General features: G+C 39.1%; 1 protein-coding gene across 4 annotated transcripts in view; it reads left to right on the forward strand.

Annotated features, from left to right (window-relative positions):
* Positions 1-6,291: 6,291 nt before the first annotated feature.
* Positions 6,292-13,980, forward strand: part of UBE2K (ubiquitin conjugating enzyme E2 K) — a 69,581-nt gene continuing 61,892 nt past the window's right edge. For 3 of the 4 annotated variants that reach the window (XM_068974825.1, XM_068974826.1, XM_068974828.1), the window contains exon 1: positions 6,292-6,404. In XM_068974825.1, the coding sequence (XP_068830926.1) occupies positions 6,342-6,404 (63 nt within the window). In that variant the 5' untranslated portion in view covers positions 6,292-6,341. The remainder of the gene's footprint in view (positions 6,405-13,980) is intronic. The other variant, XM_068974827.1, reaches the window with a different exon arrangement.

Raw genomic sequence — 13,980 nt, forward strand, 5'->3', positions numbered from 1 at the left:
CTTTGGGAGGGAAAGGTAGCATTGTTAACCCTTGGCCTCATCTCCTGCCAGAGCATTCCACTGGCTGTGTTCAACTGGAATCCAGAAAGTAAGAAAGCTTTGTACATGTAGTGAACTCCTTGGCAGCCCATACTTCCAGCATCCAGAGGCACAGAGTAGAGAAAAGTGGAGAGCAGATTTGGAGGAGCAAACAAAGAATATCTGGCCAATTTAATGAGGCTTATATGATCTGTCAGAATCTGTATTCTGAATGAATGATAGGTAATTGACAATCAAGGGACTAGGTAGGTAGAAGTTAGTTGTGGATTTTAGTTAGCAGGAAGTCCCATGTTGACTAGTTCATGGTCTTTGAGACAACTAAAAGAAGAGGAATTTGAAGAGTGGCCTCTGGAGGACTGGGATCTTTCACTGGAGACCCAGTGATTCTAGGGTCTAAAAGAGAGCACTCTGGTTTAGAGGACAGAAAGGAATTCAGGAACTCAGCAAAAATAATTGGGATGATCAGCAGAGGGCAGTCTACCGGAAAGGTGGTTGGTATCTTGACTATGAAGTATGAAGGTCCTATAACCATGTCCCAGCTGTAGTTGCATATTCCTTGGACGGAGTGGAATTATGAGGTCCTTTCCTAAAAAGCTCCCACCTAAACAGCCTCTGTGTCTGACAGGAAGAAAAGGTAATTTATGGCAAGGGAACATTATTCTGTGCTATTGAAACAGCTTTCCCTGCCATGCTACAGATATGCTGAAAGCCACAGTGGTGGGGGTTCTGATCTCTTCTCTATATTTGAAATAATACAGTGTGCATTACAATCAATACTGTGGTGCCCACTGGCCTGGAGCTAAGTTCAACAGTTCAACTGTGGATCTGAATGCTGGTTTCCACTCTTGCTGCTAGAGTTCGTCATCCCAGCTGGGGTGGTAGGGGAGAGGAGCTAACAGGATGGGAAGGGTAGGACTCAGTGAAAGAGGGGGAAAAAAATGCAAACTGACCTTAGAATTATGACTGGGTGTTTCAAAAGGAGAGTTAAGTGAGGGGCTTGGATAGAATAGGCAGTGGTGAGGGACAAAGGAAAAAAGTCTCAAAAAAACTAGCAAAACACAAGGTCAGGAGAGGGCTGTAGGAAAAAAAAGTTCCTCTACATATAGAACAGGATATTTGAATCTGTAGCGCAGTCATAGTAACTAGGAGGAGCTACAAAAAGGAAGACTTACTTGTTTCCAATGTAGGGGAGTATTATCAATGGTCAGCAAAGCACGATTATGCCTTGCCACAATTCTTTTTATGCGAATCAACATATCAAAACACAGTGTTCTGTTAGAGACAGCAGAGAGCTGGCAGATGAACTTTCCTCCATACATCTAAAACCAATTTCACACACTTCAATAAATAAGTAATTATTAAATAAATAATGTTTATATACACTATATATTCTGAAAGTGGAGAACTTTCTAGATCTAAATCTCATGCTTCAGCAGTACATTTAAACAGTCACAGGCACCAGGGACCAAGCGGTGGTGTATGCTCAGCTGTGTCCAACTCTTTGTGACCCCATGGACTGTAGCCCACCAGGCTTCTCTGACCACAGAATTTTCCAGGCGAGAACACTGGAGTGGCTTGCCATTTCCTACTTCAGGGGATCTTCCTGACCCAGGGATCAAACCAGTGTCTCTTGAGTCTCCTACATTGGCAGGTGGATTCTTTACCAACTGTGACACCTGGGAAATAGTACAGTATGGTCAAATGTACTTCATTATACTCTTAAAGAATATACTGAGGATTCCAAAAAACATTTGTTTACATCAGTTAAAGGGCATTGTGTTAGAAATTAAAACTAAGAAATTACTGAAATATTTACTAATAAATAACTATAATAAAATCCATTATATGCTTATATAAATAGTATAACCAGTGAAAAATAACTATTTTCTAAAACAAAATCTCTTTAATGCTGGCTTAATGGAACACAGCTGAATTTTAATATATGCCTTTGCATTCAATATGTTGCACATGTTGCTCTGATTGAAGTACATAAAGAAAATCTAGCCTTATGCAGATTGGAAAGGGAAGGAATATTTTAATAACCTTTTCAGATAACTGTGGATATTATTAACACCACACTAAATCTAGACAAGTGGTAATTTCTCAAAGGTTAGCTGAAATGTTATGAACTTTTTGTACTGTTACATTAAAATCCATCAGTCTGTCTTGATCCCTGAATGGATGTTTTCCCCATGATGATTTTGTAATACTATGCATTGGTATTTGGACCAATTATTACCTCACTAATTTATGCAGATCTTCCAAATGTTGACATACTCCACTGTATAATTTCTAGTAATCACATTTGTCAATATCACCCAATTTAATCAGAAAGGTCTTTAAGCATATTGGTAAGCTATCAAGTCACAGTGGCAGACATGTTTTGTAAAACTTTTTCAGTTGAAAGCTTGAATTTATCATGTTTAACAAATTCTGTCAGTTATTTTTCCTTGATGTGATAGCTTACATTGTTCATTTTTGATAAATCATCTGCCAAATAGCCAACTCTTAAGAAAAGTTGTTTGTCTCAATCATTAAGGGAAAATGGTGTTCCATGAAAAAAATGATTAAGTTCAGCTTGCAGCTCAACCATTTTGTACAAGTGCTTTACCATGAGCTTTGGTATACAGAAGTCCTTTATGTATCCTTTTCCTGTGTGTGTGTGAGAGTCGCTCAGTCGTATCCGACTCCTTGCCACCCCATGGACTGTTGCCCACCAGACTCCTCTGTCCATGGAATTCTCCAGGCAAGAATACTGGAGTGGGTCGCCCTTTCCCTTCTCCAGGGGATCTTCCCAATCCAAGGATCAAACCCAGGTCTCTTGCATTGCAGGCAGATTTTTCACTATCTTAGCCACCAGGGAAACTCACTTTCCATGTATCATACAAAACATTGAGACTTTACTTGAAAGCTGAGGTTTAATATAATTAATAATCCCGACTGCTTCAGTGAAGACATTCTAAAGTGAAAGACAGTTTTAAATAGTGAGTGGATGAGTTTAGTAACATACTAGCACAGTAATTTTTTTGCTCACTACTGCTTTTACAGCACCATTATACCATTTTTTAAAAAAGACTTCCCTGTAGCTCAAACGGTGAAGAGTCTGCCTGCAATGCAGCAGACCAGGGCTCGATTCCTGAGTTGGGAAGATCCTTTGGGGGTTGCAAAGAGTTGGACGCGACTAACACACAAACACTGCTTTTACATCAACACGGTAAAAAGGAAAATAATGTCCTAGGTTTATTTTGATAATAGTTTAGGCATTGCAGACATCTCAGGGATCCCTCTTCCCAGGTGACTGCAGACTATACTCTGAGATGAGTATTTCCTTACCCTTGCTAGAATGTAAATCCTACCATTTGAGGATTTTTTTGATCTTGTTCACTGGTATGCCTCCAGGGATTAGATCATGCTTGGCACACAGTAGGCATTCAATAATTATTTAATTAATTAATTATTTAATGAAGTAATCAGCACTAACTTATATCAGTGAAGAGATTATAACATGCTTTCTGGAAATTCATTTTTAAAAATTTAGATATGAATAGGTAAAACATACAATAGGATACATGATGAAAAGTCTCCCACTTTGCCTTCCCCAAGGAACTTAAACTGCTATCTCAGAGATTACCACTGCTGTCAGTTTCTGATGTATTTTTCCAGTGATACTTTATGGATTCACGAGCATATACACAAACATATTCCTTTCTTCCCTCACATAAACGGTGGTATATTATACACAATCTGGACAGAATCGTAATTTTTTAAAAACAGCAATTATTTATTTATTTGGCTGCACTGGGTCTTAGTTGCAGCATGCAAGATGTTCAGTTGTGGCATATGAACTCTTAGTTGAGGCATGTGTGATCTAGTTCCCCAACCAGGGATCGAACCTGGGCCCCCTGTATTGGGAGCATGCAGCCTTAGCCACTGGACCACCAGGAAAGTCCTAATAATGATTTTTAAAGTAAACTTTTTCTTTCGGAATAATTGTGGATTTACAGAAATGTTTCAGAGAATCTTGTATACCCTATACTAACTTCTATTAATGTTAGCATCTTACATAATCATAGTACCATGTCAAAATTAACAGTTACACTATTAACAGTTACACTATTAACTAAATTACAAAATTTTTTCAGATCTCACTAGTTATGTCCTTTTGGTTCCAGGGTCCAATCCAGGATACCACATCACTTTCAGCATAGTGTTCTTTTTCTCCCTAAAACGTATTTTGAGGATTGCCTCATGTCAGTTAACTGGCAGTTGCCTCATATTCTGTTAATAGGAAGGACTGTAAAAATGGAGTGAAAGTGGAATTTCAGGGCCAGTGATTATGTGCATTTAAAAATGACCAAACTTCTCTTCCCCAAAGAAATTAGCATACCCTTCTAATTAGTTCCCCTGTGATTTGAGTGTTTTAAATTTCTTTGAAGCGCCAAGATTAATATTGGGGACTGAATTAAAGTGATAAAGGTAAAGTATTCAAAAAGTTTTTTCACACATTGAAGTAATTATTTTTAATGTACTGGTACATACACATAGCATTGCAACACTTATACATTATACCGTATTTTATTGTGCCATGACCCACATGTATAGTTGGTTCGCCTTAGGACCACTAGGGGGCTCTGCTGGAAGGGTTTTTATAGTTCTTCCGTTTAGGGGAATGTTTCCAGATGCTTTAGAATTCTAAACTCTTAAAACTTGGAGGAGATCATCTCATCCAGCTTCCTTATCTTGCAGAAGAGGAAACCAAGGTTGAAGAGAGAAACCAAGGTATGGAAGAGGGCTGGAATTTAAAATCCCCTCTTGGTTCCTGCGGCAGTTCAAGAAATTCTTTTCTTGCCATGTTCCTCCACTGAATGACTCATACCCAAGGGGCTTATTTTTTTTTACTGCCACAATTTTGGTAATTTTTGCTAAGACGGTGAATTTGTGATATTTTCCTAACAGGATGCTTTACTGATTAGTTAGGTGAAAGAAATGCATGAAATATAAACTTCTAAATAAATATTATTTATTACAAAATGTTTTCTACTCAAAGCATCCCTTAGTATCAAAACCATATTACTGGAAGCCCTAAAAACCACTTTCAAATTGCCTTTCAAATTTACTTCCCACTTAAAACATTTACTCTTTACTCATTTATTTATTCAATATTCATTGAGTGCCTACTAGCACTAGCCACTGTTGTAGACTCTAGGCTTAAAGAAGTAAAGCTGCCCTTCCTCCCCAAGAGGGATAGGTTTCTCCAGTTTTCCCTATATATTCAGTTACTGAACATATTTTAGTTCAGTGGTTTTCATACTGTGGTCTCTGAACCAGCAGCACGAGCAGCAGCACCTGGGAACTTGCTAAAAATGCAAATTAGGCCCACCTTACACTCTTTTGTTTTTTCTTAAGCTCTCCAGGGATCCTGATGTACATTCAAGTTTTAAAGCTATGGTTTTAGTTCCACAGCTTGTTATTAATTATCTAAGTAGGCCAAAGATCAACATCTGGCTTCTAAACCCATCTCAGGCATCTCCACTGAGACCCGGTCTCAATTACAACTGAGATACAACAATGACCATACTTAATTTAATGATTTGTTGTACCTGGAAAGATCCTGGGATGACTGCAGTAATAGAACTGTAACGGCTGCAGGACAAAAACGAACCGCAGTGGCTTTTCAGAACCAACAGAAAATGGGCCAGACCGAGTTCCCGGACAGTGTTTTCCGACACTAGACACAGCCGGATACATTAAGCCCGTGGTCTGGCTGAGTCAGGGCGGCGCTCCAAGCTTAGAGGGGCCGCGTGAACCCGTCAGGTTGGACTCGAACCTTCGGCTAGAGGCGAAGATCTGGAAGCCTCCACCGTACCACCTACGTTCGTACAGGGGCGGAGGCGCCGGAGACGACCCGTGAGGCCCGGGAAGCCCTGGCCCGCGCGGAAGCCGCACCCTCCTGGCTCCAGACGCCGACAGGGCGGAGCCACGCGGCCGCAGCTCAGGCAGAGACGCGGCGCACAGCGCGGCGCAGGTTCGCGGCTAAGGCGTATGGGGCTACAACGGGAGCGGCTGCGCCGCCGGGCCGGGTCAGCGTCGTGCGCATGCGCGGACCCGGCGCCATTTTGGTGGCCGGGCGCGGAGGTGATTCCACACTGAAGATAGTGCGGCGGCCGGGGTGGCAGTGGCAGCGTTCGTGTGCTCGGGTGTGAATCGCCGGGGGAGGAGGCGGTGGAGGAAGTGGTGGCGGCGGTGGCGGTGGTCGTAGCGGTGGCGGAGGAGGCGGGTACGAATCAGCTGCGGGCGGAGACATGGCCAACATCGCGGTGCAGCGAATCAAGCGGGAGTTCAAGGAGGTGCTGAAGAGCGAGGAGGTCAGAAATGAACTCCCGGACGTCCCCCACATCAGCCCAGGGCGGGAGGGCCCTTCCGGTGGCAATCCCGATATCCCTGGTAACCCCCGGTTGGCCTTCTTTGCGGCCGCCCTTCTGCCTGTGGGGAAGCAGCAGTCTCCCCCTCCTTCCGCCGCCTTCCCCTCCCCTCCCCGGGCCCTGGGATGGACGGTCTCGCGGGCGGGGGGTCTGGGGAGGAATAAGGTTTAAGGGGCAGATGGAGAAAGGGCGCTTATCATCGGGTGTGAGCTCTAGAGAGCGCCCCACGGCAGTGGCAACAGCTGGAAGTGTGGCTGTAGGGTGGGGAGGTAGCAGGCCGAGCCTGAGAAAACCCGGGAAGTGGGTTGGGGGAAGGGGAAAGGTGGTAACTGGATCCGGAGAGCCGCGTCGCTCAAAGGCCCACACTTTTCAGGGTATTCTGGATTATAGCCGGTCTGGCTGCCACCCTCCTTTCCTTACCGAAGGAGTGATTGATGAGAGAAGGATGTTCGGAGTTAACTCCCTCTCGGTTGGGTGTTGGGAGAAAAGAGAAGACCTAATGGGGTACTAGCTTATTTGAGTGGGCGATAAGGGAATTTTCACCTGAGATAGAAAATTAATTCCGTATTAGACTATTATCTCATTTCCACTTACTCCGACATTCTAGGCCTCTTTTTCGATTGACATCTGAAGCTTTTTGACTAGGTAAAGGCACGTTCGGTATATTAAATATGTTTAAATATTTTTAGCTAAGATTAGGAAAAAATAGTGGAGTGTATGAGTAGCTTATTTCAGAATACTGTTTACAAGTTATAGATGAGAGAGTCTGTCCTAAGACAATGCCTCTGTGACACTGTTGTGTTGTGCCATTTGTGCCATGAAACTTCATTATGATGTCCCCATAGTTCTTACTTTTGAAAAAGTGTCCTACTTAAAAACATGAGATTTCAGATTAATACATTGTTTCTTTATTAAGTAGGTTTATTCCAACATATATCTGAAATGATGAAAAATTTTTGTCTCAAGCTACTACTCTTCAGTCCTGTAGAAATTTTAGGTATGCTGATATTGGCCACATTTGTTAATATATTTTAAATGTTTCGGTAATTTGACTCAAAATTATGAAAGTATAGTACATTTTTCACACCCATAATCAACAGGAATGCTGGTTTGTTTTTCCTGCTTGGACTCAACAAAGATTAAAAATACTGAATGGTTATTTTCAAGATGTCAAATATCATTATCGAATATATTATTGCTATTTGTGCTTTTCTCATTTGTGAAATTCAGCATTCTAAGTATGTGATGAGTTATTGACAAGTCTGATAGCAAGCACTTGAACTTTATTTGTGCCACTGAATCTGAAGTGATTTTGTGTCTTTACAGTTAGACGTGGAGAAGATTCTTTAAAATTATTTAAAAATGCCAAATCCTAGCAGATTTATTGAATATAATAGTATATAAGTAATGATTGGTTTTACAGAGCATGTGTATGAACTCTGACCTCTGTATTTGTTCAAGTGCCAAAACTCTGAATGGAAGGATGACTTTGTGTTTTTGTGGTACAGTGCAGAAAAAAGAATCATAAATACCTGCACTGTGATATATAGTGAGACAGTGATTCTAAATTTTTCTTTAGTAAGAAAAGATTTTCCAGGATACTTGACATATATCTTCCTAATGAAAGTTTGCAGCTAGTATTATTGCCAGTAGCCTAGAACATTTCTTCTGTAGTACGGTTGTACAAGCCTGAAACTTAGTAGTATAAGACTTTAATGCTTTATTTTCTATTACTTAGAAGTAGTCACTGCTCTTGTAATTCGTATAGTCTCTGCATTATGTGAAGTGACTTTTCACCATGATATTCTTACTACTTGAAGTTTAAAAGAAATCTTGTATTGCTCTAGTAATGCATATTGTTAAAATAATACAGCCTTTTATATATAAGCAATGATGAAACCTTGTTTCAAGTAAGTGACGTAGTGTTTCAGAGGAAGAAAACAAAATCCAAACAGGAAAATTATTTTTTTAAGAACAGTGTCTTTATAAATCTGGAATGAAACTTCTTCCAGAAAGAACATTTAGGAAATGTAATTCAACTAATTACAGATAATTTAATATTGGAATTTATAACCAATAAATAGCTTTATTTTCACCAATATATTTCATTTCATTGATACTTAAGTCCAATTCTATAGGTGTATTATGTTGATTATTTTCAGTACGTTGAAGTACAGTCCACATGTTTCCTTTATATGTATGTAAATGCAGTATTTGAGTGGCTGGTATAATAAGTATTTCCTTATGTCATCTATGTAAATCTTCATTTTACCAAAGTTTATTTCATATTTTTGTGTTTACTAAGAATATTGATTGATTTTAAGGATTTCCCCTCCCCCTTTTAAGTGTCTTTGTAAAGATAGCTTACATCTGGCGGTAAGAAGTTGTAAATGGCCACTGTTGGAGTGTGTTGTTAATTAAAATACAGCCTCAAGATAAATTAAATGTGGAAAGTACAGGATAGAATCAGTGAGAAGAGGCCACCTATTAGTGTCAGAAGTAGGGAAGTATGTGTATTTGTATAGGTGAAAGGATTAACGAGAAATTGGTAACATTGTTTCTCTGTAGAAGAATTGGGTGTCTGGGGCAACAGGGATCAAAAGAATCCTTTTGAATTTTGAGTCATGCTAATATGTTATTTACTAAAAATAAATAAACCATGTAGGCCTTTTTTCCATGAGACTGTGTTTGAAAATCTGTCACTTGTCTGAGATATTAATTTATTTAAATCTGTAGAAGTAATATTTCAAAGTTGCAAGGAATAGAAAATTGATTTACAGTACACTTAATAGGTGTATTTTTAGTTGAATTACATAAGTGAATTGTAGCTTATGAGGACGGAGTAAAGCTATAATCTGTACTCATAGGTTATATTGTTATTTATTATAAATTGTTACTGGTATTAACAACCACCATTTGTAAAGGAACTAGCAGCTCCATTTGTTTATATACGTTACTGCTAATTCTCAAGAACAAGTCCTTGAATTAGATTTTTTATTTCTTAGATGAGAAAATTGAGATTCAGAGAAGTTAAATTATTTGTCTGCAAACATACACCTCTGGGATTTAGATCTAAGTTTGCTTGTGTTTATATTATACCATGTTGTCCTGACTTGTCAAATGTAGGCATACTTTTAATTATTTAAAAATAATTGAACTTGGTTTGTATTACTGAGTAAAAGATTTAAATGCAGCCTAATTTAATTGTTTAAACGTTAAGCTTTACCTTTAATTAAAGGTTTGCTTGCATTTCAGTATGCAAAATATTTTAAACTTTGAAGTTCACTGAAGTAAAATGCCCGTAAATCAGTCCACATACGCTTGTTTGTTCTCGTCCTGTATGGTACCTGTAGTTTTTTTCATATTGTAACTGCACTTTGCTAACATTTTCTAGGAGTCTCATAGGGAATATTTAAATATGTGGCATTAACAAATTGGTTTCATGAAAACTACTATTGTATAAATTTCCCTTAAATATTTAAATGGATTTTTGTACCTGTTTTCATTTTAAATTTTATGTATTTGACTATTCTGTATAGAAGTAGTTACGAATCTTTAAAGGGAAGTCTTTTAATTTCTGTTGACCATGGTTTCTCAACCTTGGCACTGTTGACGTGGGGCAGGTAATGACTTCTTTGTTGTGGGTGGTTCTCCTGTGCATTGTAGGATGTTTAGCACAATCGCTGACTAAGAGCACTAGATGCCAATAGCACAGGCAATCTTCCTCCCACCTCCCTACCATTTCCCTGCCATTGTGTCAACTAAAAATGTCTCCATACTTTGTCAAATGTTGAGAAGCACTGCTGTAGACAGAACTCTTTAGAAGAACATTTAAGACAGTTAACTATATAGAGTTTGTAGTATAATTTATCTAAAAGATGAATGGACAGTAACGGTACAAAAAAATTAATATAGCATGACTACTGCCCACTCCAGTACTCTTGGCTGGAAAATCCCATGGACAGAGAAGCCTGGTAGACCACAGTCCATGGGATCGAAGAGAGTCGGAAACGACTGAGCGACTTCACTTTCACTTTCACTACTAGCTTTGAGTGTTCTGTTTTTAAGACTTTGCCCCTGGTTTATCAATTAATTATTATCTTTTTCTTTTAAACTTTTTCCTTTCTAGTTTAAAGACAAAGGTGAAATTTCCTGTATAAACTAATGTAACTAGAATTTGAACAATTTTTTACGAGTAGAAAAGCGATTTTTTATAGCTATGTAAGTTTTTAGTTCAGTGTAGCTTAACCTTATGAGGTTCTGGGTTTGTTATTGACTGAAGTAAAAAAATTAAAAGCCTGTCCAAGTAATGCTCTTGGAGTGCATTTCTTTTTTAATTTTTTAAAGGCTTTGATCTATCTATCAATCATCTGGGATTCCTTTGCAGATCATCCCTTTGTAAAGAATATGTTTTCTTATTTCTCAGTAAATATGTTATCAGCATTTATTGAGGATATTTGCAAACAACCCTGAAAGACTTACTTGGTTGGAGACAGATAAAAATGATGGAGAGAATCAGTGCTGTGGGAATTTTGAGGGTGTGTGTATGTAGGAAGAGAGGTTGTTGAGCTCAGTTCCAAAGGAAAGTTAAGACTGAATTTCAGGAGACAGTCTTAAAAGAATTACAGGAATGCTGTATAATTCATAAGTAAATGATCTCTTCTGTAGACTCCTGAATTGGAGTTAGGGAGCAGGAGTTGTGGACAAAATTAAGCTGGAAACATACAAAGGTTGCACAGCTCTATTATACACAAACATAGTTATGGAGTTAGAACACACAAGTTATCTTTGGAGGAAAGCCACCTTTTTCAGGTCAAAATAATAAATGGTAATGTATAAAGCACATATGATAAAAGTGTGACCAACACCCAAAACAAACAATGTTAATATTACCAGCATCATCAGAATCCCCACACCCACCCCTTTTCAGTCAGTTTCATGATTTTTAATAACACAGGTTAGCTTTGGATATGTTTGAGTAAAAGGATAGACATAAGAGCATATACTATATGAATTAATTTTAAAGATTTTTCAAAAGCTGCCTTTCAAAGCCTTTGTTCAGAAAATACATTAACAGTGTCTAGAGAATGCGTTAAAATGCATTGAATGTTTTAGTTGAAAGAGGCCTTAGATCTTGGTGAAAAACCTCACCTGTAAGTTCAGGAAACTGAAGCCTAGATAGATTGATTGTTGCTCAGTGATACCTAGATCTGGTTAATGGTGAACTTCACCTGGGCTGTGTTTTTTTTTTTAATAAGATTTTTGTTTTTTTGGTTGTGAGTCGTCGTTACTCAATGTGGGCTTTCTCTAGTTGTAGCGATTTGGGGCGACTCTTCCTTGTGGGGCTCAGGCTTCTCATTGCAGTGGCTTGTCTTGTTGAGGAGCACAGACTCTACGCACACAGGCTTCAGTAGTTGCGGCACATGGGTGCATTGCCCTGCAGCATGTGGGATCTTCCCCGACTAGAGATCGAACCTGTGTACCCTGCATTGGCAGGCAGATACTTAACCACTGTGCCACCAGAGAAGCCCCCTTGTCCAGGTTTTTTGCATACCAGTTTACTCCAGCTGTTATATATGATTGCTTTATGAGATGATATTTTTCATAAACAATACTATAAAAGTTGAATACTAATATAACTGTATCATTACAACAGTAGATGACATGTCATTCAATATTGAGAATTGCATTAATCTTTAAATATATTCTGCTTTTCTATCTTGGTGTGAGAACTTGTTTGCCAGGAGGCAGAGATACTTCGTTTCCCAAGCATAATGTAGTAAGTTTAGCTTAGTGATTAAGAGTGTGGGCTTTGGAATTTCAGTCCTGGCTTTTCAGCTTAATACCTACAGCACTATTTCAGTTTTCTTCTCTCAAAATAGGAGATCAAGAGAGTCTTTTCAGTGCTTAGAGCAGTGCTAGGAATATTCAGTAAGTAGATAGTTGTGAAGATGTCTGAATTAATTATACTTTCATATTCTGCTTATTGTTGTCCTTGGATCATAAAAATTTCCTTCAATGGTTCAGTGATAGCTCTATGTGAATGTGGCTCGAGGAAAGGCTGAAGGTGATGAGGGACTTTAGTACTGATACTTCTGATAATGTTTCTTTGTGTGTAAATAACCTATGGGGACGGTGGCCGAGGGGAATGCAAAAGTATATTTGGACTTAGTTCTGAAAATGTTGGTTAGTCTTTCTTAAGGAGACAGTGGGATTATTTTGGATTTCTTCACATGACTCTGGACTCCTTTAACTGGACCATGGAATCCAGATTGTAATCCTGTGGTGTGTAATTTTGAATTCCTTTGTAAAATCCCTATTTTAAAATTGGGTCTTGGAAGCTAGAAAGTGGTAGTCGCATACATCTGACATCAATGGTACGTTCTGCTATGTAATTCTGAAAAGGTGAGGCAAGTTCATTGCGTTCAAAACCCTTGCCATTTCCCTCCATTTAGTTCTTTTCTTTTACTGCAAATTTAAAATTATAACTACCTATAGTTGAGTGCCTTCTATTGGGTATTTTATATCTATGACAGCCTTATGAGATGGGTTGCTTCTATTACAGGTAAGAAAGTTGTAGCTCTGAAGAAATTAATTTTCCACATTGTCAAGTAGCTTGGTGGTGGTGGTGGTGGTGGTTCAGTTACTAAGAGTTGTCTAATTCTTTCTGACCCCGTGGACTGCAGCGCGCCAGGCTTTTTAGTCCAAGCAGAGGTTTAAAACCAGGTCTCCTGACTCCATTTAACTTATTATGGTGAAAGAATAATCATATGCTGCTTGCTTCCAATCCATTATTTCTAAAGATGCTTTTAAAAATTACATTTTAGACTTAGAAGTTTAGAAATAATATATGAACCTTTATATCCATGGTCCAGATTTAAATAGATCTTAATTCTCATACTAGCTTTAGCCCCTCCTCAACTCCCCAAGAAATAAAACCTACAGAGGAAGCTCACTTTCTAACGTTTTCTCTATTCTGTACTCTCCTTCTTGGAAGTAACCGTTATGCTAAAGTTGAGTATATCCCTCCCATACATACTTTTTTACTACTGATAAACATAGTATTTTTGAGCGTAAGGTCACTTTTTAGTGTTTTAAAATTCTTTAGAAAAATTTCATCAGTTCAGTCGCTCAGTCGTGTCCGACTCTTTGCGACCCCATGAATCGCAGCACGCCAGGCCTCCCTGTCCATCACCAACTCCCGGAGTTCACTCAGACTTACATCCATCGAGTCAGTGATGCCATCCAGCCATCCCATCCTCTGTCGTCCTCTTCTCCTGCCCCCAATCCCTCCCAGCATCAGAGTCTTTTCCAATGAGTCAACTCTTCGCATGAGGTGGCCAAAGTACTGGAGCTTCAGCTTTAGCATCATTCCCTCCAAAGAAATCCTAGAGCTGATCTTCAGAATGGACTGGTTGGATCTCCTTGCAGTCCAAGGGACTCTCAAGAGTCTTCTCCAACACCACAGTTCAAAAGCATCAATTTTTCGGCGCTCAGCTTTCTTCACAGTCCAACTCTC

The sequence above is a fragment of the Capricornis sumatraensis genome, chromosome 7 (genome assembly GCF_032405125.1).
Source record: "Capricornis sumatraensis isolate serow.1 chromosome 7, serow.2, whole genome shotgun sequence".
Taxonomy (NCBI): domain Eukaryota; kingdom Metazoa; phylum Chordata; class Mammalia; order Artiodactyla; family Bovidae; genus Capricornis; species Capricornis sumatraensis.